Raw genomic sequence first — 27,198 nt, 5'->3', positions numbered from 1 at the left:
AAGGACTCCTTCATGCCTTGCAAATTCCTGCTGGCTGCTGCGCCTTCTTCCCCTAGAACTGCAGTGGCCAGCAGCCTCCCAGGCCTGCAAGGGCGGCCAGACAGCCACCAGTCTTTCCCTGAGGGGACTAAAGGCTGGCCCTTCAATAGAGGCTTGGGGTGGGGGAGTGGGCCCTAGGAGTTTTAAGCTGTCAAGGGATCCCCCAGAGAGCTCTGCGGAGTCCTGGACCATGAAAGACACCTCAGATGTCATCTTGCGTGTGGAGGCGACGGAGCAGAGCAAGGTAAGGGGTGTTGAGGCCACTCCCCCAAGTGCCTGGCAGGTGCCCACAGCACCATGGTCCTCTTGCCCAGGCGGCCCTGAGCTGACCCCTCAGCCCTCGCGTGACTCCCTTGCAGATAGTGTTCTGCAACCCTGCTTTCGAGGCAGAATCGGGGTCCCCTGGCCCTCTGCCAGCCTTCCAGGAAGATGGGAGCAGCCTCCGAGACCCCTGGCCTGGTAACCATCACTCTCGGGGGTGATCTGGGGCACAGGGCAGGGCAGAGGTCAGTGTGGGGCTACCCGAGGGAGGGGCTCTCACAGCTCTCACCCTGCCTACCCACAGCAAGGCGGCGGCCCCACCGAGGGCTGCGGCCAGACTGCCACTTCTCCGGGCTCTGCGTCCTACTGCTGCTCAGCCTGCTGCTGCTGCTGCTCGGCCTGCTGGCAGCCACTCTCCTGGCCCGTGAGCACACAGGGCCTGCTCCTAGGAGGGAGCGCGTGGGAGGAGGGGCCGGGCACCACTCTGTCCCCACCCCCACTGGAAGGCCACCTGCCTTTCCATCCCACTGCTCACCCTCCTGCCCCCAGAGTTGCAGGAGACACCCCCAGCCACGGCCTCCGCTAGCCCCCTGCCTGTCCAAGGTCTCCAGAGCACCTTCAGGACGGGCTTCGCCATCGGCACTGCCAACGCCACCTCTCAGGCCACCGGAAGCCCTGTGGGGCATCAGGGGGTGGCGGGCACCAGCCCCACCCCTCAGCCTGGTGGGTACTAGGCATTTTCCTGAAAGAAGGACCCCAGGAGACGGGAAGGGAAGACCAAGAAGAGGTGCCTGTCTCCTCTGACCTCTGAACCCTACCCTCCATCTCTGCAGCCTGTGGGGGACTCCTCACCGGCCTAAGGGGCATCTTCAGCAGTCCCAACTACCCAGACCCTTACCCACCCAATGCCCACTGCGTGTGGCATATCCAGGTGGCCACAGACCACGTGGTACAGCTCAGGATCGACAGCCTGGACATTGAGAATGTGGCTTCCTGTCTGTTTGATCGCATAGAGCTCTCCCCTGAGCCAGAAGGTCCCCTCCTCAGGTGGGTGTGCTCTCAGCCAGAACCGGAGTCTGCGGCAGAAGTGGCAGGACCAGGAGGGAAACCTGAGACTTGACCTCTGCTGCTGCTTTGCTGTGTGACCTTGAGAAGGTCATGCCTTCTCCTCTCTGATCTGTAATGGAGTTCCCACCTGTCTTTCTTAAATACTGCAAGGATGGGTGTGCAGCGGCTAGAGAGGTCAAGTCCCCAGAGCTAAAAGAGTTGTGACCACTATGTCCATGCAGCCCCCGGTCCAGGGCTTGAGGACACAGGACACAGGCAGGCTCACCTGCAGGCGGCCCTGCGCCGAGCCTCCATCACACATAGCCTGACTTCTTGCAGGGTTTGTGGGAAGATTCCCCCCCCTACACTCAACACCAATGCCAGCCGCCTCCGGGTGGCCTTCGTCTCTGACAGCAGCGTGCAGGGGATTGGCTTCCATGCCTGGTACCAGGCTGTGGCCCCTGGGCACGGTAAGCACTTCTCTACCATTCCCTGACCTACTGTGGTGTGCCCACTTCCCTGGCAAAGGCGTGGAGGTCCTGGGCATTTCTTAACCCGGATGTCTGCCCTCAGGGAGCTGTGCCCAGGATGAGTTCTCCTGTGACCAGATCCTCTGCCTGCTCCCCGATTCAGTGTGCGATGGCTTCGCCAACTGTGCTGACAACAGCGACGAGGCCAACTGCGGTGCCAAGTTCCCAGGTACAGGCCCAGATCTGACTGGGCTCCCAGCTCTGTGCCCACCCCCCTGCCTCCCTGCCTGCTCTAGAGCCTGTCTCCCCAGGGGCTCAGCCAAAACTCTAACTCTGCAGCCCCTGCCAGCCCTCACTGGGCAGAGGCACGGGCAAACACTTGTGCCCCTCCCCTCCTCCTCCTCTGCCCACAGGATGTGGGGGGAATTTGACAGGACTCCAGGGCACTTTCTCTGCCCCCACCCTTCTGCAGCGGTCCCCTCATCAGCAGGTAAGTACAGCTCCCTGGGGATGGGCAGGGTGGGAAGCATACTTGGGCACCCCTGGGCCCCCAGGTCAGTGTGGTTGACAGCAGCGGGAGGAGACTGCCCTGTCCTTGGAATGGCCCTGTGGGAGAATTCTCACCTCTCATGCAGGAGACTCAGGAGCCCTAGTGGTGCTGTGGGGTAAACATTGAGTGCCAACAGCAAGGTTGGCTGTTCAAACCCACCATGGTCCCCCGGGGAAAAGAGGAGGCTCCTGGGAAGATGTATAGGCACCGAAACCCTATGGAGCAGTCCCCTGTGTCCTATAGAGTCACTGTGTGAATTGGAATCAACTCCATGGCTCAGGGACTCAGGAAACCTGGGTTCAATTTCTGACCAATGCAGCTCAGGGGCTGCCACTGCCTGTCTTCAGGGAGACCTGTGTGTTGCTATGGTGCTAAGAGGTTTCAGTGGAGCTTACAGGCTAAGAGAGACTAGGAAGGAAGGCCAGGCCCATCTACAACTGAAAGCCAGTCCATGGAAGCCCTTTGATCGCAATAGTCCAACGACAACCAATCATAGGAGGACCAGGTCTGGGCAGCACTCATGCCTCTGTGCACAGGTGGCCAACTGTGCTGATGGCAGCAACAGGGCTAAGAGTGGTGCCAGTCCCCATGCTCATGCGCACACACACACACACACACACACACGTGTCTCTGCTCTGAGTGGCTTTATCCCTGAACCAGGTGAGTGAAAGGACCCTTCGACCTTAAGAACCACCGGTGATGAGAGCTAGGTAGGCAGCATCCACCTGCTCCCTGCTCGGTCTTCCCAGGGCAGAAGCCTCCTTGGAAGCTCAGGCTAGGTGCCCAAGTTGACACAGAGGAGGGTACCCGTGAATGTTTCCACCTGTGCACCTCACCCGCCCCCCAGCTTTGCACGTGGCATCTGACTGTGCCCGAGGGACATGGCATAGCACTGCAGTTCCACAACTTCAGCCTGGAAGCCCAGGGGGAGTGTAAGCTGGACTACGTGGACGTGTATGAGAGCGGTCACTCGGGGGCCCTCCGCTTCCTGGGCAGGTACAGCAAAATCCAGGCAGACTCTGGCCCCAACAGCTTCCTCCTCAAGCCAACAGTTCCTATGTGTTCTGTCTCCGAGCCTTTGCACCCAGTAGTCCTCTACCTCAGAAGGCCCGGTCCCTCCTCCTCCTTCCCCCCTGCAGGCTCCACATCCACCTCCCCAGGAATCCTCCCGGATCCCCCCCACCCTGGGGCACCTCAAGTCCAAGCTGTTTACTATTGGACTGACTCGATGTGTCTCTGTCCTCACCTGTGAGCGACTCCCAGCCAGCTCCTCTGCTGTTCCCAGAACACCCAGCCCAGAGCCCTGAAGGCAGCAGGGACCTCCGGGAAGCTTGGGTGCCACCCTGTGTTGGCCAAGAGGCCCTGCGCCCAGGACTCCTCTCTGCTTGGGCAGGTTCTGTGGCGCAGAGCCGCCCCCACCCCTGGTCTCCTCGCACCACAGACTCGCTGTGCTCTTCAGGACAGACCATGGCTTCGGCAGCGGGGGCTTCTCAGCCACTTACCAGGCTCTCAATGCCACCAGCAGTAGGTGCCCCTGGGCAGGTGGGCAAGGGCAGCTGGAGGAGCAGGCAGGGTCCGCACTCTGGTCAGTTTCCTTTCGTGGCCCCTGCACTGCAGAGCCCTGTGGCCCCTGGGAGTCGCCCTGCGAGGACGGGGCGTGTGAAGCTCTGCAGTGGGCGTGTGACGTGTGGCGAGACTGCACGCAGGGGGGCAGTGCCAGCAACTGCACCAGCGCCCTCCCCCCACCCCCAGGTGAGAAACCTGGCCCCGGGCACCGTATGCAGGGCTGGCAGGGTCGAGCCACTGAAGCTGCCACACAGCAGTAGGGACCCCCTCCCTCTCCTCCCAGGGCCTCATTTCCATGTCACAGATCCGGAAGGCCCACCTGGTGGGAGCCGTGTACTTCCAAGGGACATGGGACTCTGGGAATTGCTGGGACTTCAAAATCCAGCCCACCAGTCAGACAGAACCCCTCCCCACAGCCATAACCCTCCCCCCAAAAAGATGAACATGAGATGTACACTGGGGGGGGGGTGTTGGCACAGGGGTGTTTGCTCCAGCCACTCGAGCAGCCCCGACACATGGTGAGATAGATCTAGACGGTTCCAGCATGATGCAGGGCTGACAAGCAGCACCCGGAGCAAGCTCTCACGGATCATAGGAAGCCCCATGTTATCACCGCTGACGGGCACAACAGCTCCCAGCTGGCCCCTACAGAAAGACCTCACAGGGCTGGAGTCCCTTACCCCATGTCACACAGCCAGAGAGCGGTCCCCACAATGACCCCACCCTTCCCTGCAGAGCTGGCCTGTGAGCCTGTCCAAGTGGAGATGTGCATCGGTCTGAGCTACAACACCACAGTCTTCCCTAACATCTGGGTGGGCATGGCCACCCAGGAGGAGGTGATGGAGATCCTCAGGGGCTACAAGGTGCCCTGGGCACAGAGAGGGAGGGGCTCCAGGGAACTGGAAGGGGCCTGGTGGCAGGGGCCTGAATGGTCTCTTTCCACAGAGCCTGACCAGCCTGCCCTGCTACCAGAATTTCCGGAGGTTCCTCTGCGGGCTGCTTGTGCCCCGCTGCACCCCACTGGGCACTGTCCTGCCCCCCTGCCGCTCTGTCTGCCAGGAGGCAGAGCGTCAGTGCCAGTCTGGCCTGGCACTACTGGGCACCCCTTGGCCCTTCAATTGCAACAGGCTGCCTGAGGCAGCTGGCCTGGAGGCGTGTGCCCAGCCATGACCCTGAAGCCTTCCCCTGACCTCCACCTGCCTACCATCCTTTGGCTGCGAGAGCTGGCAGGCATAAGAGGGCTGGCCTGGCACTCTGCCCATCCTCCAAAGAGTAGGGAGGAGAGAGTCCTCAATGGATATTAATGGGACCCTCCCACCCCACTCCCCATCTTCTTACCCACTTCTTGGTCCCTCTTGCTCCAGCAACGGCCTTGCATCTGCTGGGGTTCACTCTAGGCCCACTGACTAGTTCCCACTGTCATCTCTGACCCACATCCTTACAGGCTGCTTCCACCAACCGCCCTGCGCCCCATTCTCCATTAGTCAGATTCCTCACCAACTCCTCCCTTTTTCTCTTATTCAACAAAGATGACTCGAGTTCCTACCATGTGGCAGACTCTGTTCTAGCGCCCGGGATTCAGCTGCCTGTCTGGTCCTAGACCCCTTCACCCCTTAGATCCTTGCCTAGCATTCCCCATGCCCAGTCCCTGGCCCTGCTCCTGTGGCTCCTTGAGGCCATAGGTGCCCTAAGTCTCTCTCCGTTCTAGGGCTTCAGTAACTCCCCCTCCCTTCTCCCCCAAACCTTGGCCGGCCGCCGGGCGACACCACGAGTTATTTCCCTGCTATTTCCCAGCCTGGAGCTTTTGGGCCCTGAGCCTCTGGTTTCCTCTTGAGTCTGGGTGGGGCCAAACGGAGCCGGCTGGGAGCGAACGGGGACCAGTGGGGAGGCGGGTGTAGGGGCGCCGGTTGGGGAAAAGCGCGGGGGTCCGGCTGGAGCGTCTGGCGCAGGAGCGCCCCAAGAGGCTCAGAGTGGGCAGCTCCAGGAGCGGGGTGAGTCTGGGTGGGAGGTGGGGAGCTGGCAGGGGGAGGGGACTGTGGGAAAGCCGGTGGGGTGGGGGGGCAGGAGTTGGCGGTCCAGGGCCATCCCTGCCAGTCCCCAAGGCCGCTCAGCCTCAGCACGCTGGCAGCGGCGTAGGGGCGAACTCGTCGCGCTGGGCTGGGGGAGGCAGCAGGCCCCGGGAATCCGGACCCCGACTCCGGCCCTGCCTTGCCCACAGACTACTAGAAGACCCCGGCCTCCCGGCGCCCCGCGGCAGTGCCATGAGGCCGCTCCTGGCCCTGCTGGTCCTGGGCCTGGTGGTCTGCTCGCCCCCGCTGGATGACAACAAGATCCCCAGCCTGTGCCCGGGGCACCCCGGCCTGCCAGGCACGCCAGGCCAACACGGCAACCAGGGCCTGCCGGGCCGCGACGGCCGCGATGGCCGCGACGGTGCGCCCGGGGCTCCGGGCGAGAAGGGCGAGGGCGGAAGGCCAGGTAAGAAGGTGCCCTCGGGGCGGCCCCTGGGACCTCACCTTGGGGCCGGCGGGCTGCGGCGGCCGCCCCCGGGGCTCAGGGTGCCCGCCTGCCCTGCTCCCTGCAGGACCCCACCCCGGGGTGCCAAACCGGCCAGCACGGCGTGGGGGGGGGTGCTCTGGTGCGGGGAGAGGTCGCTGCCCGCGGAGGAAGTGAGGGCGGGGGCTGCACTCACCCGTTCCCGCTCTCCCCGCAGGGCTGCCGGGGCCCCGCGGGGAGCCCGGGCCTCGCGGAGACACGGGGCCCGCGGGGGCGAACGGGCCGGCCGGGGAGTGCGCCGTGCCACCGCGCTCCGCCTTCAGCGCCAAGCGCTCAGAAAGCCGGGTGCCCCCGCCGGCCGACGCGCCCCTGCCCTTCGACCGCGTGCTGGTGAACGAGCAGGGTCACTACGACGCCGCCACGGGCAAGTTCACCTGCCAGGTGCCCGGCGTCTACTACTTCGCCGTCCACGCCACGGTCTATCGGGCCAGCCTACAGTTCGACCTGGTGAAGAACGGAGAGTCCATTGCCTCGTTCTTCCAGTTTTTTGGGGGCTGGCCGAAGCCAGCCTCACTGTCCGGGGGTACCATGGTGCGGCTGGAGCCCGAGGACCAGGTGTGGGTACAGGTGGGCGTGGGTGACTACATCGGCATCTATGCCAGTATCAAGACCGACAGCACCTTCTCCGGTTTTCTGGTATATTCGGACTGGCACAGCTCCCCGGTTTTCGCCTGATCCTGCGGAGGTTGAGCCCCCACCTTGTCACTCACTCACACCTTCGGGAGGGCTGGCCCCCCTGAAACGTTGAGAATGAGGTTGCTGGGTGGCCCGGGTGGGGGTGGGGGTTGGTTCTCAGCAGGCTGGGGGGAATGGGCCCAGGTTGTCAGGTCAGGTCAGCTGCGTGGGGCAGTGGCTGGCTCTGCCTGAGACCAAAGGATTGTGCCGTGCTGACAGGTGTGCTCCAGCCCCGGACCCCAAGGTGGGGTGCCCTCCTCCTGGTCCTCTGCTTCTCAGGGCCCTCCCCACCCCTCCTGCTCTCAGGGCCAGTGCTTTTGGTAGAGGTCGTCCAATAAATCTTCAAAAACCCTGCCAGTGGCTCCAGCTTATCTTTGTTAGCGGCTGGTTGGCCTCGGTCGAGGAAGGGTTCTAGGGTGGGATGGAAGGGCTGGGCAGGAGCTATGGGATGAAGGACTGCCACGTGAGTACCTGGCTGCAGAGGATGCCCTCCTGGCATGGGGCTCTGCCCACCTCTTACAAACCTAGGTCCTGCACACACCCCTGCACAAAGGAACCCCAAGTTGTTTCTCCGTCCCCTGGCCAGGGAGGGCCCTGAGTCTGGGGGAGAAGGGGGCTCGGCTCTCTAGCGGCGGCCGCCAGGGGGCGCCCTGGCTGCGGGCGGCCGGGTGGGCGGGGCTCCAGGCGCCCGTGCAATGGTGAGGGGGAGTCCGTGAAATCCCAGGCGGGGCGCGCTAAAAGGGGTCCTTTGCTCCCAGCCCCGGAAGTTTATCTTCTCTCTGAGAATGTTTATCTCCGCATTAACCAGAGACAGGACGGAGCCGTGCCTCCCTCTACCCCGCCGCTCCCGCCCCCACCACCACCCCGGCTGGGGGGAGGGGAGAAAGAGGCCAACCCTCGGAACTCAGGAGGCGCGGGACTCCCCCGCTGCTGCGCCCAGTTGGCACGGCCTAAAGCGCCCCGACACATCTCCTGGACCCCAACCCAGCCAGCCCCCACCGCAGTCGCTGTCCACTAGATCCTGCCTTCCCAAAATCCTTCTGCGGAGCTTCTCAGCCCGCAGGGCTTCTTCCTGACCAGTCCCCACTTACCCATCCAAGGCAGACTCAGGCTTGCTGTTTTGGGGGCCCCACACAACTTAAGAGGGGACGCTGTCCTCCCTTTGTGGCCCTGGAAGGGAGAGCGGGTGCCAGGGGAGCTCTAAGTCCTGGGATTCAGCCCCTAGCTCTTACCACGGAGTCTGGCAGACAGAGTCCAGCCCCTGATAGCCTGCAAGACACCTGCAGCCACCCCTCCCTCTCCCCCCCCCCCATGGGGATGATCTGACCTCAGGCCCGGCTAGAGAAGGAAAGGCTGGGGCAAGGAGAAAGCTCACCAAACCCCAAACCAGCCCCACAGCTGTTAACTCCATCTATGTCACTTCAAAGTGTGTGTTGGGGGAAGGAGGGGGGTCCATTCTCTTCATTTCATGTTCCCTGATTTTGAAGCCCCCTCACGTTACTCATTAGCACTGCTCCTCAGGAGGTTTCTTGACTGCAATCTTGATGGAAGCAGCGTTGCTGGAGAGGGTCCAACCATCCACCCTTAGTGCCAGACAGTTCTGACTTTCTGCACCCCTAGAGGACAGGGGAGAACTGGCCCTGTGGGTTTCAACCACGCTGGGCTTCAATCCAAAAGGTCAGCAGTTTGAAACCACCAGCAGCCAAGTGCTCCTTGGGAGAAAGATGGGGCTTTCTACTCCCATAACAAGTTAGTCTGGGAAATTCACCGGGCAGTTCAACCCTGTTCACCAGTGTCCCCCAGTCAGAATCGATTTTACAGCAGTGAGTTTGAGTTCGGAATTGGTCAAAAACAAAGGGATTCGAAAAGCCATGTGTGCTTGAGGGCACAGGAGTGAAAGTCCCCCCACCCCCACCCCGCCACATGTGCACTCCCATGCAGCCCACCATAACTGAGCAGCCACAAAACTAATTTCCATGGAGTCAGTGCCAATGCATGGCACTCCCAAGTGGCCCACAGAGTTTTTGATGGCTGGGTCCACTTCCCCTCAGTAGACTGCCAGGCCGTTCTCCCAAAGTGCCTCTGGATTAACTTGAATTTCCTACCTGCCAGTTACGGGCGAAGCACTCAACTCTGCACCACCACCGCCTAGTACTCGCACGCTCTCTCTTCTCTACACTCCAGTGGGCACCCCAGTCCCCCAGACCTCCCTGCAGACTCCAGCAGGGCTCAAGGCCTGCTGCAGCGTCAGTGACCTGGGCTAGCTGCCTACCCTGCAGGGTACACAGAGACCATCTGAGCTGTCAACAGAACTTTATTCACTGGAAGCGGTGCCAGGCTGGTGCCCTGGGGAGTGGCATGCCCCTTGGCCCCACCCCTCCTGTGTTTGGACCCTAGTGAACTGTGCAGTCTGCCCTCCCTCCCTGGTGCCAGGGACAGACCAATCAGGGAATGCCATTTTCCGTGTGGTGTGGGGAGTGAGTTAAAAATATACAAGTAGAAATCTGGTCAGCACCCCGGTACCCCTGTGGAGCTGGGGTGCCAGAAGGTACGTGGTCCCAAAGCCAAGTGTCACTTAGATGCCTCACCCCCAACTCCAGGGATGATCTCTTTATCCCAGTTCTTGGCCCTGGGTGGAGGCAGCATCTCCTACGACCCTGACAGGTGTGCACGGTAGCTCTGAGAAGTTCTACACCCAAAGCCTGCCAGATGCGGAGGCGGCTCTGGCTGAAAGCTGAAGTTCAAGATCCTGCCAGAACACCTGAATGACAATGCCAGTGTTGTGGTTGCAGAAGCTGGGGAGAAGTGAGGCAGGCACCGGAGGAGGAGCTGGAGCAGAGGAGGCCAGGGCCTGGCATCGGAGGGGGCCCTGGGCAGGCGGGAGGCAGGCCCCGGGGCCCTTGCATAGTGGCGCACTCACCACTCCGAGCATCACAGGCATCCGCGGGGTAAGGCGAGGCATGATGCCCTGCCACCAACCCCCATAGTCTACAGTGTGCCCATCTTGACTTCCTAGCTGTCTGGCCTGATAGCCCCAGGAGCAGGGAGGAACCCCAGGCCAGGTGCCAGCCAACGTGGAGGGGTGGAGAGCAGGTGGGGCACCTTCAGAGGTAGACGTTGAGCGTCTGCAGGATGCCCCGGCGGCAGAGCGGGCAGTTGCGGTGGTAGATGGGGTGGCGCATCAGGATTTCCGTGCACGCCTGGCACAGACACAGATGCCGGCAGGGCAGGAGCAGCACCGTCTTGCTGTGGTCCTGGCAGATGACGCACTTCTTCCGCTCCTCTTGCTCCTTCAACAACTTCCACGGGTCTTGCCCGGCAGCAGCAGGCTCTTCCTCATTGAGTCTCTCCCTGCCCCGGGCAGATGCTGATGCTCTGTCTGCTTCTTCTTCTGTCTCTGATGTGGGCCTGGCCGCAGGAGTCTCCTGTCCCCAGGTTCTGTTTGAGGGCACCCGCCTAGGGTCACCCTGGGGGGCACCAGGGGTCCCTCCCCGGTTGGGAAAGCTCACCAACTGCAGGCTGCGGCTCCAGACTTGGCGCCAGGTCTCTAAGCCCATCACTAGGCGGGACAGCCTCAGCACATCCTCTCTGAGCCGGTGGTAGGATGGCCAGGTGTGGAGCTGACTGAGGGCCTGGGTGGCCAGCCTCAGGGTGAGGTCCGGGTGCAACACAACTAGTGTGACAGCCAGCACACAGGCCAGCAGCACCAGACCGGTGACGTTGACCAGCACAAAGCTGGCCAGGAGGCGGGTGGCTGAGGCCAGCAGCTCCAGTGCAAGTTGACAGGGGGTCCACAGGAGGATGGCTGTGGCCACAGCACTGCTGGAAATGTGGCCTAAAAATGCGGCCACCACATCCGTCATCCTCCACAGGGACCCCATCACTGCCTCCCACAGGGCCAGCACCAGGGAGAAGAGGTTCTGGGTGCCAATGAGGCAGATGTTGACTAGACTGTTGATCACGTAGGCCACCAGGCTCATGGCAATGGTACAGATGTCACAGGCCTGGCGCAGCAGGGAATGGCCACTGGACACCACATTGAGGAAGCCTCGGTGTAGGATCTCCCGGCTCCGCAAGGCCCCGTGGGAAGCCAGGTGGCCCAGGAGTTTCAGGCTTTCCAGGCCAGAGTAGCAGCTGTACAGAAAAGTACACAAGGCCTGCAGGCCTCCAAAGGTGAACCGGACCAAGCCTTCAATCAAAGCCAGCAGTGAAAAAAGGACCCCACGGCCCACGTGCAGCAGACCGGTGAGCACCGTGTGCGGGAGGTTGTAGATGAAGGTCAGGAGCCAGGCGAGAGCAGCCAGCAGGGAGGACACCAGCAGGAAGTTGAGGTCCAACACCAGGGTCAGCACATCCAGCACCAGGCCCACTCCATTCACCGCCAGGTACACAGCCTCCATGGTGGACGCTGGAAGCCCCCAAGGGAGTCTGGAGGTGGGGGCGGCAGGGCGAGCGGCGTCAAGGTCCTGGCAGTTAGGGGATTATTGGAGAGGAAAGCAAGCAGTCTCTAAGCCTGGGAGAGGCACGAATCTAAGGACGAAACGGGTTCCCGGGAGGTCGGGTCTCAGTGGAAAAAGGGGAACCCAAATGGCGGCCAGGGGTCGTAGTTTTGAAAGCCAGATGTTTGGAGGCGACCGGGCCAAACAACTCTAAGGTGGACGTGAGCTCGGGCTGGAGGGCACACCTCGGCTTTGGAAGCTAGGCAGCGCCGTCCCACCGGCAGGCAGAGGGTCAGGTCCAGGTCCGGAGGAGGCCGGGATGGATAGATGAGGCTGGGCAGGGCAGAACCGGGCCGGGGCCGGGTCGGGGCGGCGCAGGCTGGGCGCGGCGGCGCGGTCCAGCTATGCAGGTGCCCCCGGCCCCGCCCGGCCCCTGTCTCAGAGGCTCGCAGAATTCCGCGCCCAACGGGGAAGGGAGTCCGCCTCAGCGTATCCCAAGCGCAGCCTCTACTCCGCTGGGCGCCGCCATCTTGTGCGCGAAGGGGCGGTGAGAAGGGCGGGACGACGCATTCTGACCAATCAGCGAGGCCAACTGCAGGAAACGTCGGGGACTCATTGGTCGGTTTGAACGGCGCCCAAACGTATTTACTTTCCTGAGGGGAAAGCGGAGACGCGGGGGAGGGAGGGGGCGGGGCCTGCCCCTTTGCGGTGCTGATTGGTCCTCTGACGGACGGAGGCGGATCACGGCCTCCTGGCGCCGCCCCTTAAAGGAGCCGGTCCCGAATGGTTTCACCCCCGGTGGCTTCGTGACTCCGCGCACTGTCCAAGGCAACTGAGGGTGGGCTCTTCCTCTCGTCCTCTCACTCCCGGCCATCCAGTCGGCGCCGGCTCGCCGCGGCCCTCAGGACAGGTGGGACGTTCCGGCGGGTTCCGAGACTGGCTCAAACCGCCTAGAGTCCGCTCCCCGAGCGGCTGGTGGAGAGGGAGCGCCCGTCACCGGCTCCGCCAACGGGGCCCCTGGCCCTTGGCCTGGGGTGGTGGCTGGGGCCATCGAGTGGACCCCGCCTCCTCGCAGCACCGACTGCAGAACGGAACCTGCCTGCCCCTGCGCCGTTCTCTGTCTGCGTCCACCTCGTTCCCCAACACCTCCAGGCGAGTCCAGAGTAGCCAGGTGAGGGCTCGCCGCTCCGGTCTCCGAGCCTGACGCAGGCGCCTCTCCCCAGACGGCAGGGTGTGGGACTTTTCAGTGTTCCCGGCCGGCCCGCACCGTCGTGCGGTGCACCCTGCTTCCCAGGTCGCCCTCACTCGGTGTGCGCTGCCCCACGCCTATGGAGTGATCCGAAGTACCGGGGCTTGGCTCGGGCGCAGCGCAGTCTTCAGAACAACACCCCTGCTTTTCTGCACGGTCATCCGGTCCCCCTTCCTCCCTCCCCTTGCCCCTGCCCTCCTGGTATCAGTACTCCCTTTACTGTTCCTGGGGGCTTTATCTGTCTGTCCTGGGTTCCCTGTGTCTCCAGCGCTTATCTGTACCAGAGTACATGCTCCGGTCTAGCCGGATTTGTAAGGTAGAATTGGGGTCATGGTAGTGGGAGGAGGAGTGTGCACTAAAGAACTAGAGGAAAGTCGTGTGTTTCCTCAGTGCTATGCTGCATCTTGACTGGCTGGTCTCTTCTCGGAGTCCCTTCTGTAAGGGGATGCACAATTGTCTACAGATGGGTTTGGGGTCTCCACTCTGACCTGCCCCTCATTCACATTGACATGATTTTTGTTTTGAGTCTTTGATGCCTGATACCTGATCCCACCGACACCTCCACACCTCGTGATCACACAGGCTGGTGTGATTCTTCCATGTGGGCTTTGATGCTTCTCAGCTAGATGGCCGTTTGTTTCTCTTCAAGCCTTTAAGACCCCATCAGCTTTCACCACATTTGCTATGCACCCGCTTTGTCTTCAGCGAAAATGAGTATCACATAATGCTGGGTTATTAGAACAAAGTGTTCTTGCGTTGAGGGAGTACTTGAGTCGAGGCCCAATGTCCCTCTGCCACCTTGGTACTTAACATATAAATATATGTACATAGATCTATTTCCCTATTATTATGTATAAAAGTATTTACATATGTACATACCTATATTTAGACCTCTATAAATGCCCTTTGCCTCCTAATTATTTCCTCTATTTCCTTTTACTTTCCTCTTGTCCCACTATGATGTTCACCCTTCATTCAGTTTCACTAATTCCTCTTGGTTGCATTGCCCTTGTTCATGCCCTACTAGGCCTCCTACACTCTCCTCGCCATCGATTTTAGGTCACTTGTTCTTCCCTTCTCCCTGGGTTTGTTGGCACCCCCTTCCGTTCCCCACCTCCCCCTCTCTGGTGTCCACCACCACCCTCCCAACCACCATACCATTGTTTTCTCCTCTGGATGGTTTATCCCGCCTACCATATCTAGATAGACATGCAGAGACAATAATGAGCACAAAAACAAGGCAAAGCAAAACATAACAAAATAAAAACAACAGCAAAAAAAGAAAGGCCTATAAACAGTTCCAGATCTGTCTGTTGACCTTTAGGAGTGTTTTCCGGTGGAGTCTGATGGGCTGCCACGCCCTGGCCCCAAAGTCTATTGTTGGTATTCATCAGGGACTTTGTTGCTTTGCTCCCCCTGCTTCTCTGCACGCCCTAGTGTTTCATCCAGTGGGGTGGGGTCATATCAGGCACATCTCCCACACTGTGTCCCCAGTGCTGTCCTCCATAGCTCTATGGGTCAGTGAAGGATGTCATGTCTGGGGGTGGGGCCAGCCCTATGGTCCTCTCCTCGGGGCCTGGTGGGCCAGGATGCCACACTCTTCTTCCTAGAATGCAGCTTCTCTGATGCTTTGCTCAGCTTACCGGCTGACTACACGTGGGCAGAGGGTGCAGCCCTGAGGCCCACTTTCCTGAGGTTAAACTATGCAATCGCCCTTGCTCTGTTCCCACTGCCATGTACAAGTTCCTCGTGAGCACGACGAAGGGGCTGGAGTCTTCTTCCTCCATAGTTTGTCATGATCCACACAGTTGACTAATCAGTGGAACACAAGTAAACATCTTCCTGGTATTCGCTGCTTTCAGACAGGAGATCAGTCAGCAATGCTATCCCTTGTTTCGTGTCCTCGTCTTAATTCAGCCTGAGTTTCTGGCCATGGTCTGCGGTCATTGCTGGACGGTCACATTTTACTTGCGGTGATGTCAATGGTTTGTTGTTGTTAGACACTGTCAAGTTGTTTCCAACTCACCCGGACCCCACGTACAGCAGAGTAAACCACTGCCAGGTGCTAGGTCAGCCTCACAAGTGTGACTCCGTTTGAGCTCATCGATGCAGCTACTGTGCCCATCCTTGTTACTGAAGAGTGCCCTCTTTTCCACTGGCCCTCCACGTAACCAGCATGATATCCCCTTCTTCAGGGACTGTCTCCCCAAGTACGTGCCACAAAGTCTTGCCACCCTGGCCTCTAAGGAGCATTCTGGCTGAACATCGTCAAAGACAGATGTGTTTGTTCTTTTGTCGGTCCACGGGGCTTTCGATAGTCTTTGCCGCCACCGTAATCCAATGATATTTGTTTTGTGCACTCAGCCACCTTCCTTTGGAATGGGTCCAGATGTGGGTCTCTCTGCCAGATGGCCAAGCAGCTGCCTTCCAAATTCCTTAGCATAGATGATTGAGGGCTTCCAGTGCTTCCTCGGCTTATTGAATCATGTCAATTGACATTCCATCAATTCCGGGAGCCTTGGTTTTGACTAATGCTTACCGTGCAGCTTGGACTTCTTCCTTCAGCACCATTGGTTCTCGTTCATAGGCTGCCTCCTGAGATGGCTGAGTGCTGACTAGTTAGAGTGACTCTGTGTTCTTGTCATCTTTTGACGCTTCCCGCGTCGTTTAATATCTTGCTGATAGAGTCATTCAATGTGGTAACTCAAGGCTTGCATTTTTCCTGTAGTTCTTTCCATTTCAGAGATGCTGAGCATCTTCTCCGTTTTGGTTTTCTGACTCTAGGTCCCTGCACATGTCATTATAATGTTCGACTTTGTCTCCTAACCCACCATTTGAATTTTTCAGTTCATAGCTACTCTATGATAAAGTGCAAGTTTCAGAGTCTTCTGACAACCACGATGATTTCTTTCTTTTTTTTTTCTTTTTGAGTTCTTTCTTTCCTGTTTGGACTACGAATACCACCATTTTCCTCTTGAATGTGTCATCCCTGGCATAGTAAGTGATGCAATTTTCTGATTCAAAATGGCCAATACCAGTTCATTTTTTAGTTCAGAATATCAAACTCTATACGTTCAATTTCATTTTTCATGACTTCCAACTTTCCTACATTCATGCTTTGTACATTCAAAAGTCCCATTAGTCATATGCTTGAGTTGTGCCCCATCAGCCAGTAAAGGTCCTGGAAACTTTTCCCGTGCAGGCGGCCTCCCGCCCATGGCGTGGTGGTAGCTCTGCTGTAAGACGGCATCAACTGTGTCAAGCATATTTGTACATCAGTTGCCATCATTAATTTCTAAACATTTATTTTCTTTTTGAGCCCTTCTATAAATTATTAATTATCACTATTTCATATTTTGCACTGACCGCTGTCTCCCTCCCCCACCCTCCTCAAGGCATGGTTTTGATTGCTGGTGTGTGTCTTGCTTGCATACAGGCTTGATTGGACTGCCTCTGACTTGGTGCCCCCAATCACACACACACCACCACAGCACCCAAAACCGACAAACAAATGCTGGCTTCTTGGCCTAGGGTGAGCTTTTTTAGGGGGTGGGGTGGGGGTACAGGTGGGCTCTGGGATGGGGTCCTCTGGGCTGGGCTCTGAGATTGCACTACCGCCAGGGCCTCTGCAAACCCACTGCTTGGTCTCTGTCTTATTATTATTTTCTCTACATGTACAGTCTGTTGACATTAATTACATCCTTAAAGTTATACAATGATTTTTATCCTCCTCTTCTAAGTTGTCTCTCTCTCATTGACATAAACTCACTGCTGGTCTAAGTTTTTGAATTGTCAGTTCATGCCCACATAGACAGTTTTGTTTTTTTTTTTAATAAATCATTTTATTGGGGCTCATGCAACTCTTATCACAATCCATACAGGCATCAATTGAATAAAGCACCCTTATAACATAGACAGTTCTTAAAAGAGGACAATGCTCAAGGCCAACATTTTTACTAGGTAAGCTTAATTATTTGTTTTTTTTAATTTTGGGGGGACTCGTACACCTCTTATCACATCCATTGTGTCAAGCACATTCATACATTTGTTGCCATCATCATTTTCAAAACATTTTCTTTCTACTAGAGCCCTTGTTATCAGCTCCTCATTTTCCCATCCCTCCCTCCTGAAACCTTGATAGTTTATAAATTATGTTTTCATGTCTTACACTGACCAATGTCTCTCTTCATCCACTTTTCTGTTGTCTGTCCTCCAGAGAGGGGATTATATGTAGATCATTGTGATTGGTTCTCCTTTTCTACCCCACCTTCTTACCCTCCTGGTATCACTACTCAATATGGGTTCTGAGAAGTTTCTCTGTCCCAGAATCCCTGTGTTTCCAGCTCTTATCTGTACCTGTGTACATGCTCTGGTCTAGCCAGATTTGTAAGGTAGAAGTGGGGTCATGTTAGTGGGGGCTTGGAAGCATTAAAAAGCTAGAGGAAAGTTGTATGTTTCATTGGTGCAATACAGCACCCTGACTGGCTCATCTCCCCAAGACCCTTCTGTAAGGGGATGCCCAATTGTCTACAGATGGGCTTTGGGTCTCCACGCCACACTCCCCCTCATTCACATTGATATATTATTTTTTGTTCTTTGATGACTGATAACTGATCCCATCAACACCTCAAGCTCACACAGGTGGGTGTGCTTCTTCCATGTGGGGTTTGTTGCTTCTGAGCTAGATGGCCACTTGTTTATCTTCAAGCCTTTAAGACCCCAGATGCTGTATCTTTTGATGGCTGGGCACCATCAGCTTTCTTCACATTTGCTTACGCATCGGCTTTGTCTTCAGCGATCATGTTGGGAAGGTGAGCATCATGGAATGCCAGGTTAATAGACAAAGTGTTGTTGCATTGAAGGAGTACTTGAGTAGAGGCCCAATGTCCATCTGCTACCTTGATACTAAATCTATAAATATATGTATGTAGATCTATTTCCCCATCCTCAAATATAACTATATTTGCATATGTACATGTCTGTATTTAGACCTCTATAAATGCCCTTTGCATCCTAGTTTTTTCCTCTACTTCCTTTTACTTTCCTCTTATTCAGCTTTCATTTGGGTTTCAGTAATTCCTCTTGGTTTCATTGCCCTTGTTCATGCCCTACCCAGTATCTTACACACTCCTCACCATCGATTTTAGATCACTTGTTGTTCCCTATCCCTGGGTTTGTTAGCACCCACTTCATTTCCCCCACCTCCCCCTTTGGTGTTTTCCCTCCCCATCCCAAACTGTTGGTCCCTTTGTTTTCTCCTCCGGATTGTTGATCTAGATAGATATACAGAGACAATAATAAGCACACAAAAAAGGACAGAGCAAAGCAAAATAGGAAAAGAAAACAAAATCAATGACCAAAAAAAAAAGAAATATAAATAGTTCAAGGTCTGTTTGCTGACCTTTAGGAGTATTTTCTGGTCGAGTCAGATGGAGTGCCACGCCCTGGGCCCAAAGTCTATTTTTGGTGTTCCCTAGGCACTTGCTGCTCTGTTGCACACCCTTAGCATCGCCAGATCGGGCACAATTCCTGAACTGTGTCTCCAGTGTTATCCCTCACAGCGATATGGGTCAGTGAGGGACATTGTCTCTCCTGGTGGGACTGGCCCTATGATCTTCTCCGTGCATTGGCTGCTCTGAGCCAGAATATCATCCTTCAGGCTTGGTGGGCCAGGATGTGTTCCAGTCTCTCTCCCCTCTTAGTTTGCTCCTGTGTGCTCTGATCAGATGTGCCCCTCTCCCTGAGTTGTAGCTTCAGAGCTGCCCTCTGAAGCGCCTTCTTCTGCGGGAGGGAAGGTGTCCACGTAGTTGGGATTGGGGTGGGTCCCAGAGTTGGTCTCTCTTTTAATACGTTCAGTCAGCTCCCACAGTGCACTGGGAATAGGAAGATCAGTTTGAGACTGTGATTCCCAGGCAGTTCACAAGGGGAAACCCTTTCGGAAATGGGTGTCTGGATTCCCAAACTGCTAATCCAGACTGTTTCCCCTCCAGCTGAATCAGGCCTTCTCAGCATCCTCAGGGGGGTGACCTCATTGTCTTTGACAAAAGAGGTCCCCAGCTGGGAAACGGCTCCTTTTCCTTCCCAGCCCCTGTGCGGTTTATCTGCTTGGAGACTATTCTTAGATGGCTGCAGCTGCACACCTCCAGCTTCCTCAGGAAGCCTCCTTTAATGTTCACTGACCGTGTAATAGTCCAAGGGTATTGGGGACTCTAGCCCACAGGGATTGGGAAATTTGTGTTCCTGCGTGCCACAAATGGTTTGCACCTGGTGACTAAGCTTCAGGGTCCTCCTCCCTGAGGAGCCTCGACAGAAAGGCAGTCACCTGCTTCCCGACAGTTTACAGCCCTGCAAACCCAGAGGGCCCTTCTGCTCTCAGAAACCCCATTATATGAGTCAGAATCACAGGAAGGCTGTGGGCTTGGGGTCCGGCTCTGTGCCCCCCACTATCTCCCAGGATGATTCCATGAAGCACATCACTTCTTGGGAAGAGTTGGAGGAAATTATGCTCAGCGAAGTTAGCCTATCACAGAAGGACAGGTCCAACATGAATCCCCCCTGCCATGAGGATAATCAGAAGAAAAGCCGCTTATCTCACACTAGCTGGGCTGAGGTATAGGCAGTCGGGGTGGGGTCAGACCAAACCAAGGAGGGACATATGGCTTTCATCCTGCTTGTGTTGAATTCTCCATCTCTACTTTGTCACAGGTCCCTATCGGGCTGAGCACAGCCTGCCTCCTCCATCCCGCAAAGTTCTGGTGATCCTCGTGCAGCGAGCCGGTCCGGGGCACTGGGTCACAACGGAGTCACACTGTAGGGCAGAGCCAGGAACCACTGAAATATGTAGATCATGGGTTCGAAAAAGGCACTCTTTTTCCTCCATCCATCCTCTCAGCCCTGTCAGACCTCGGTTCCACCCTTTCTCTTCTTCCAGAGCAGCAGTTCTCAACCTGTGAGTCGCAGACCCTTTGAGGGTTAAATGACCCTTTCACAGGGTCGCATAAGACCATCAGAAAACACGTATTTCTGATGGTCTTAGGAACCGACATGCTCCTCCATCCGTTTCCAGGCAGGTCCGCCCACATGTGAGTACCCGGCGTGAAGACTGTTACCCATGCTACACCATGCTGCAAGACAAAATTTTATTGATTTGTCATTAGAAATAAATATTTTACAATATATAGTTAGATATTGTTTTTGTGATTAATCACTATGCTTTAATTATGTTCAATTTGTAACAATGAAAATACATCCTGCATATTAGATATTTACATGACAATTCATAACAGTAGCAAAACTACAGTTATGAAGTAACAACAAAACTAATTTTATGGTTGGGGGGTCACCACAACCTGAGAAACAGTATGAAAGGGTTGCGGCATTAGAACCGTTGGTCTCGAGGTTGCCTCGTTCCCCATCTAGCCATAGACTACAGTGAGTTGTAACCCATTCACATGGCCTCCTAGCAATACTTCCTTAGATGACAAAGGACAGTCTGCACTCTGAGTGCCTGTCGTCCCGCATTCTCTACTCTACTCATGGTTTAAGCCCAAGACCAAACGCCCTGCATAGAGTTTGTGCTGAGTCACAGGGACCCTAGAGGTCTGGGAGAGCTGCCCCGGGAGTTTCTCAGACTAGCTCTTTATGGCAGTAGAAAACCCTGTCTTTGTCGAGAGAGAGAGATCGCCTGGTGGTTTTGAACTGCTGACTGCAGTGAGAAGCCCAACGTATAACCACTACACCAGCAGGGCTCCTTAACAGATCAGATCCTGCCCGTAGTAGAGGGAATGAACCAAGCCAACCTCCTCCTTGGGGCCATCTTTAAGATGCCACCTTAGTAGAGGATGTGAGGAGCCCTGTTGGTGTAGGAGGTATGTGTTGGGCTGCTAACTGCAAGGTCAGAGGTTTGAGATCACCAGTGAGTGAGTTGACTAAAGTGGAGTTCAAGATCCCCACGAGCAATCAAAGGGTGTGGGTTGGTTCCTACCCTCACCAAAAACCACACTCACTGCCATCAAGTCTATGCTGACTCATAGCCACCCTGTAGGACAGGGTAGAACTGCCCGCGAGTTTCCAAGACCGTAACTCTTTATGGGAGTAGAAAGCCTGGTCAGAATGGCTGATGGGTTTGAACTTCAGACCTTATGGTTAAACAGCTCAACAAGTAACCACTGCAGCCACCAAAGTTTTGTTCTACCATAGAAGAGGGTATGACTTTGTTTCCTCAAGTGGGTATGCGTATGGGCACCCCCATACAGCCCTACCATGGCATCTCACTGGGAAGGCCAGACCTCTGTGCTCCTGGAAGAAGACCTGCTGTGACTTCTGGACATTTGGAGGTTCTGGCTCCGGACCTTGCCTTTGGCTCACCTCGGCCTGACCTTCAGAATTGGGGCTGAACAGCACTCACCACCACCTGAAATACGTCCTCCACGTTTTGTGGGTTCCTGTGGAATGCTGGTTGCAGCAAATCCCAGAACCTAGAGATGTGAGGGGACGGTGGAATGGGGCTGGGGGCAGGGCAGGATGGAGCAGAATAGCATCTTGGAAGACTTGGATATTTGGGACAATTTTAATCTCCAACTTCTTGGAACCAGTCTGTAAACGATTACCACCTCTAGATACTCAGTTTTGGTTACATGATTTTCTAGACAATTGTCTCTGTACTCCCATGCCCGTCTCAAACTGAGCACAAAATGCTAATCTCTCTCAACGAAGGAGAGTAACCAAAATCGTTGCTGGGTTCCCTGCCCAGGCCATATGGTTGGTGTTTTTGGTTTTTCTTAAACATTTTATTAGGGGCTCATACAACTCTTTTATCACAATCCATACATATACATACATCAATTGTATAAAGCACATCTGTACATTCTTTGCCCTAATCATTTTCAAAGCATTTGCTCTCCACTTAAGCCCTCTGCATCAGGTCCTCTTTTTTTCCCCCTCCCTCCCCGCTCCCTCCTCCCTCATGAGCCCTTGATAATTTATAGATTGTTATTTTGTCATATCTTGCCCTATCCAGCGTCTCCCTTCACCCCCCTTCTCTGTTGTCTGTCCCCCAGGGAGGAGGTCACATATAGATCCTTGTAATCGGTTCCCCCTTTCCAACCCACTTGTTATTGTCAGGGAATCACTATTGTCATCGTGGAAAATGTGCCCCACCTCTCTTTCAAGACACCTGACTCACCACTGCTTCCCTGTCCAGGGGCCATGATTGCTGATTTTCCCTGCATGCACATAATGCCCATGACTTCCCCGTCCTGGGCCTAAGGTGCATTGGGTCTGTTGATTGTTAGTTCAATCCTGCTGCAGGGTGGCCCTGTGTGCAGAGCGGAGCTACCCTGGAGGGATACCAAGGCGTTGACCCTTTAAGCAGATGTGTCTTTCAAAGTGCCCATGGCTCTGTTTGGACTTCCAGCATTTCAACTCGTCAAGTAATTATCCTGTGGACGCTTCTCTGTCTCCAGTTGCCCTGGTGGCTTCCTCTCCTATCCTCTCCATGTGACAGTTTCTAAATCTGAGTCCTGAGCCTGACCCTCACTCACAACACTCAGCTTCCAACTGCTTTCTCCACACGGATCGTCCAGTGTCCCACTGGCGCTGCAAACTCAGGTGTCTGAAGCCCACCTCAGCAGCCTTGCTGGGCTTGTCGTGTGTGCAGTAACTGGCCCGTTGCCCACACCAAGAAGTGCATAAAGGTCTCTCAAACGAGCACCTCTTTTGTTTGGGACCAGGGCTTCCTCTGTGCGTGACAGGTGGTCACCCTCAATGAGCCACAACTGAGAAGACTAAGCTGATGATCAAAATGCTTCTAACCTGGGACCAGGCTACAGCGATGTCAGAGCATGGCTGCACAAATGGTGAAGGAGACAGGGAATGCCGTGAAAACTGTGAAGCCAAACTCCTTGGGGAATGAATCACTCGACCTGGGAGACCAGGAACATAGTCTCAGGGACACCACACCAAGGACAATCTGTGTGACCCATTTCACAAAGACAGTGTTCCGCGTGCTACGTTAGCAAGCAGGAATCAATCAGGGTCTTAAAAGCTCCTGAACAGCCGTCTGAAGGTGCAACGATTGGTCTCTCCCCATCCACAGACACAGAGGGATGAAACGCAACAGACACATGGTGACACTGAGTCCAATGGACTAACGGACCGCACACAGCCCTGAGGCCAGAAGAACTAGATCCCGCCCGGCTGCCACCACCACGTGCTCTGAAAGGGATCACCTTAGACCCGAGGTTCTCAACCTGTGGGTTGAGACCCCTTTGGGGGTCAAATGACCCTTTCACAGGGGTCACCCAATTCATAACAAGCAAAATTACAGTTATGAAGTAGCAATGAAAATAATTTTATGACAAAATAATAATTTATAAATTATCAAGGGTTCGTGGGGGAGGTTGGGAGCGGGGAGGGAGGAGAAAAAAGGAGTTGATACCAAGGACTCAAGTAGAAAGCAAATGTTCTGAGAATGATGATGGCAACAAATGTACAAATAAATGTCTTGATACGATGTATGTCTGGATTGTGATGAGTTGTATGCGCCCCCAATAAAATGATTTTTAAAATAATAATAATTTTATGGTTGGGGGGTTCACCACAACATGAGGAACTGTATTAAAGGGTTGTGACATTAGGAAGGTTGTGAACCACTGCCTTAGAAGGTCCGGATAGAGTGTGGGGGGAAATCAAAATCATGACCGAGACCAGGCTTAGTGGTCAGATAGAGACTGTCTGACCCATAGCCACTCTTCAGGTCTAGAACTAAGCCCCCTCCGTGTGAGAATAATCAACCATTTGAGATCAGCAGGGAGCACTGACTCCAAGGAAGAGGGAGACAATGGGATAGGTGAGGGGCAGTGAGGAAATTGAAATGAGGACTTGAACAACGTGTGTACGACTTGCTGAATAGAAAGCGGATGATCCTCTCTTAAGTTTGGACCTAATTCACCATGTTTTAAAAGGGGGATTTTTATATGAAAACAGCCAGAGGATGGAATTTTGAGGATAGCATATGAAAGCACAGGAAAATGCTTCCATAATAGTACCCAGCCCCCGGCCAAAGAAAACGAGGCGTCATCCACTGACCCTGCACCCATGGCAGACCCGTGCCACTGAGCAGTGGGTATTTGTGAGGAGCTCGAAGTAGATGTAATGGGAGCAGCAGATTCCATATGGCCTATGGCAGAGGAGTCTTTCCTAGCTGTTCGTTTGCATGTTTCTCCAAGTATCCGCCAATTCGTTTGTTTCTACAAGGCTCTATAAAGGCAATCCTATAAATATTCACCGGATATTTTTAACGTGGTTTGCATTTTCCTCCAGTTAATTTGGACCACCTTTATGTTCCCTGTCTACCTATCTGCCCCCAGATAGTTTCCAGACCTTGACTGACAAGGGCCTCTGGGACAGCCCTGGGCTCTCTACAGAGCATTAGAATTTGCTTGTAAATGGCCCAGTGGAAATCCCCATGCTCTGGGGAGGGACAAGCAGACCCCGGGTAGAGTGTATAGATTTTTTTTTGAGTGTACAGATTTTAAAGCACACCTAAAGTGGAGTTAGAACTCCAAGCCCAAGATCCCCTTTAGTCATTATGACTAATAAATATCAGATTTTTCTATTATAAAGCAAATCAATCAGCTATAATAATGCACCGCCCCCCCAAGCCCATTCTGACTCATGGTGGCCCTATAGGACAGGGTAGAGCTGCCCCTCTAGGTTTCCAAGGCTGTCACTCTTTATGAGAGTAGAGAGCCTCATCTTTCTCCCGTGAAGTGGTTGGTGGTTTTGAACTGCTGACCTTGTGATTAGCATCCCAACATGTAACCGACTATGCCATCAGGGCTCCGTATTATAATAGTGATTTGGGATGAAGGTGGGGGTCAGAGGCACTCTGAAGGCTTCCTTGAGTCCTAGCTCCTCACACTCCAGGTCTCACTGGGAGGCCATTTCCTCACAAGAGCTGCTGCTGACCTCATTCTAGGGGACAAGACCCCACATTCCAATATATTGGAGAGAGCCACACTTCTTAAGCCTTAAGCTGGGCGAAGACAAGGACAACTTATCCGGCTGAGGGAGGCCAATGGCTAGAGGCCATGATGGTGTCCAAGGACTCATAGAAACACTTAAATAGCGCATGGCACACAGGGGAGACTATCACACAGGCAGGAGTGGCGGCAGAGCAAAGCACCACAGCTGCAGGCAGGACACAGAAGCAGGAGAGGCACCGTGGCTAGCATGTACACTACTCCAGACAGACACGCTTGTAAGATTGGAGCGGGGCCCTCCAACCAAGGCAATCAAGCCTCATGGCCACTGGGGCCCTAGTACCCCAACTTCCATCAAGAGCACACCACGGACAGGCATGGGAAGCAAACTCAAGGAGAAAGCAACGGGACCAATAGTCCTGGAGGGATTTGGGTGGGTAAACAGCATCATAAACGGGAACAACTAGGGAATAAGACTAGCGAGGAGGGTATAGAGATCCTGGGAGCGCTGGCGCAACAGCAGTCTAGCTGAGAGGCAGAAGTACTCATTGTACTTCTATGAGGCAGAAATAGGGTGAGTGCGATGGTGGGGCAGAAGGAAGGTAAAAGGAAACAGGGATGATCTAGGAAGCAGAGCTGTGGATAGAGGTATAAGCATAGGTGTGTAAGATAGTTACTGTTTTTTGTGCCAACCTGGCCAATAAACACATGTGGGGTTAAATGAAGGGTGGAGAGATAAATGTCTTGGTGAGCCTCGCCTTTCTAGTTCTTGGGTCTCTTGCTTTGTGATGGCTGGTCCAAGGTGCAGCTGCCTTAGCCAGTTCCCTGCTTTAGCAGGCGAGGCTCACTTCCTGAAAGACATCCCCAAGAGAAGCTGCATGGACCTACCCTGATGCAGCCCTGGGTGCTGGAGCAGCCATGTGGAGACTCCTGCCAGCACTGAGATGCTTACACATTCATTGACCCGGCTTTCCTCCTGCAGTCAGCATCATTGCGTGTGTTTTGTGAGATGGAGGAGGACTTTGTGGATTGGTCTCGGACATATGGATTAATGGTGGACTTGGCTTGGGCAGCACTGGGTTGGGGGGACTTTGGGATGTTCTCTTGCTGTCCACTTAACCTTTATATAAAACTCTCCTTTTTTTTTTTTGGAAAGAATCACTGTTATAATAACTTTAATTTATCTTGCATTTTACAGAAGTCTATGAACGATTTTAAAAATATGGAACGCTTCACGAATTTGCGTGTCATCCTTGCGCAGGGGCCATGCTAATCTTCTCTGTATCGTTCCAATTTTAGTATATGTGCCGCCGAAGCAAGCACGAAAACTCTCCTTTATACATGAGTTTCTGTGGATTTCTTTCTCTAAAGTACCCAGACTAACATAGTGTGTCCCTATGTAAATACATTAATCCATAAAAATAGAGGCATTGGCCTATGCACAAATATTTATATGGCCATACACTGCGGTAGTGGACAAACTTCGGGGCTCTGCTCATACCCTCCCTCAACACAAGAGCACTTTGTTCTAACAAATTGGCAATCTGAAATGCTCACCCTCCCGACACAATTGCTGAAGACAAAATGGGTCGATAAGCAAATGTGGTGAAGAAGGCAGATGGAGCCCAGCTAAAAGACACAGCATCTGGGTGTTAAAGGCTTGAAGATAAACAAGCAGGCATCCAGCAGAGAAACAAGGAGCCCACACGGAGGAAGCACACCAGCCTGTGGGATCCTGAGGTATCATCGGGGCCAGGTGACAGGCATCACAAGCCCCTTCACAATCAACCAAGTAAAACCATATGGTTGAGAATAAGGGGGCTTGGAGCAGAGACCCAAAGCCCATCTGCAGACAATGGAACATCCCCCACAGGAGGTCACAGGGAAGGGATGAGCCAACCAGGGTGCAGTAAAGTAAATAATATTTTTCTGGTTCCTTGAGGCTTAGACACACACACACACACACACACACACACACACACACACATACTATCATAACCCCAGTGATGCCTCTCACTTCAGACTAGACCGGGGCATGTACACAGGTGTAGATAAGAGACAGAGCTCACAACACACGCAACCGAGGAGTGGGGATGGAAATAGCAATACCAGAAGGGTAGGGAGGAGGGGTGGGGGAACCAAGCATAACGATCGACACATAACCACACACCCCTCACAGGGAAGAACAGAAACCACTGGGGAAGGGAGACAGTGGTTGGTGTGAGATATGAAAATAACAATAATAATTTATCATCTATCAAGGGCTCAATAGAAAGTAATTGTCTAGAAAAGAATGACGGTAGCATATAAAAATATGCTTGATACAATTTATGTATGGGTTGTAATAAGAATTGTAAGAGCCCTC

General features: G+C 54.6%; 3 protein-coding genes and 1 non-coding gene across 4 annotated transcripts; 2 read left to right on the top strand and 2 right to left on the bottom strand.

Annotated features, from left to right (window-relative positions):
• Positions 1 to 229: 229 nt before the first annotated feature.
• MFRP (membrane frizzled-related protein) lies at positions 230 to 5,103 on the top strand. Its single transcript, XM_075548792.1, has 13 exons — positions 230 to 283; positions 399 to 517; positions 609 to 724; positions 850 to 1,023; positions 1,134 to 1,347; positions 1,687 to 1,817; positions 1,921 to 2,046; positions 2,231 to 2,307; positions 3,215 to 3,363; positions 3,761 to 3,891; positions 3,985 to 4,119; positions 4,669 to 4,796; positions 4,879 to 5,103. Exons 1-13 carry the CDS (start codon positions 230 to 232, stop codon positions 5,101 to 5,103), a joined length of 1,779 nt encoding a protein of 592 aa, XP_075404907.1.
• A 404-nt stretch (positions 5,104 to 5,507) lies between these two features.
• On the top strand, positions 5,508 to 7,515 carry C1QTNF5 (C1q and TNF related 5). The gene is made up of 3 exons (XM_075546713.1): positions 5,508 to 5,924; positions 6,152 to 6,408; positions 6,644 to 7,515. The coding sequence occupies exons 2-3, from the start codon at positions 6,195 to 6,197 to the stop codon at positions 7,159 to 7,161; spliced, it is 732 nt and encodes a 243-aa protein (XP_075402828.1). The 5' UTR covers positions 5,508 to 5,924; positions 6,152 to 6,194; the 3' UTR covers positions 7,162 to 7,515.
• A 1,942-nt stretch (positions 7,516 to 9,457) lies between these two features.
• On the bottom strand, positions 9,458 to 12,252 carry RNF26 (ring finger protein 26). The gene has a single exon (XM_075546712.1). The coding sequence runs from the start codon at positions 11,559 to 11,561 to the stop codon at positions 10,266 to 10,268; it is 1,296 nt and encodes a 431-aa protein (XP_075402827.1). The 5' UTR covers positions 11,562 to 12,252; the 3' UTR covers positions 9,458 to 10,265.
• A 13,797-nt stretch (positions 12,253 to 26,049) lies between these two features.
• LOC142447448 (U6 spliceosomal RNA) lies at positions 26,050 to 26,156 on the bottom strand. Its single transcript, XR_012784149.1, has one exon. It is a non-coding gene; the product is annotated as a U6 spliceosomal RNA (small nuclear RNA).
• Positions 26,157 to 27,198: the final 1,042 nt, after the last annotated feature.

The sequence above is a fragment of the Tenrec ecaudatus genome, chromosome 4 (assembly GCF_050624435.1).
Source record: "Tenrec ecaudatus isolate mTenEca1 chromosome 4, mTenEca1.hap1, whole genome shotgun sequence".
NCBI classification, from domain to species: domain Eukaryota; kingdom Metazoa; phylum Chordata; class Mammalia; order Afrosoricida; family Tenrecidae; genus Tenrec; species Tenrec ecaudatus.
The sequence above is the reverse complement of the archived record's forward strand: the minus strand, read 5'-3'. Positions and strand labels throughout refer to the sequence as shown.

Coding starts and splice junctions, on each gene's coding strand:
- MFRP (XM_075548792.1), top strand. CDS start 230: ATGAAAGACACCTCAGATGTCATCTTGCGTGTGGAGGCGACGGAGCAG. Junction 284..398: donor AGGCGACGGAGCAGAGCAAG/GTAAGGGGTGTT, acceptor ACTCCCTTGCAG/ATAGTGTTCTGCAACCCTGC. Junction 4,120..4,668: donor CGCCCTCCCCCCACCCCCAG/GTGAGAAACCTG, acceptor CCTTCCCTGCAG/AGCTGGCCTGTGAGCCTGTC.
- C1QTNF5 (XM_075546713.1), top strand. CDS start 6,195: ATGAGGCCGCTCCTGGCCCTGCTGGTCCTGGGCCTGGTGGTCTGCTCG. Junction 6,409..6,643: donor GGGCGAGGGCGGAAGGCCAG/GTAAGAAGGTGC, acceptor CTCTCCCCGCAG/GGCTGCCGGGGCCCCGCGGG.
- RNF26 (XM_075546712.1), bottom strand. CDS start 11,561: ATGGAGGCTGTGTACCTGGCGGTGAATGGAGTGGGCCTGGTGCTGGAT.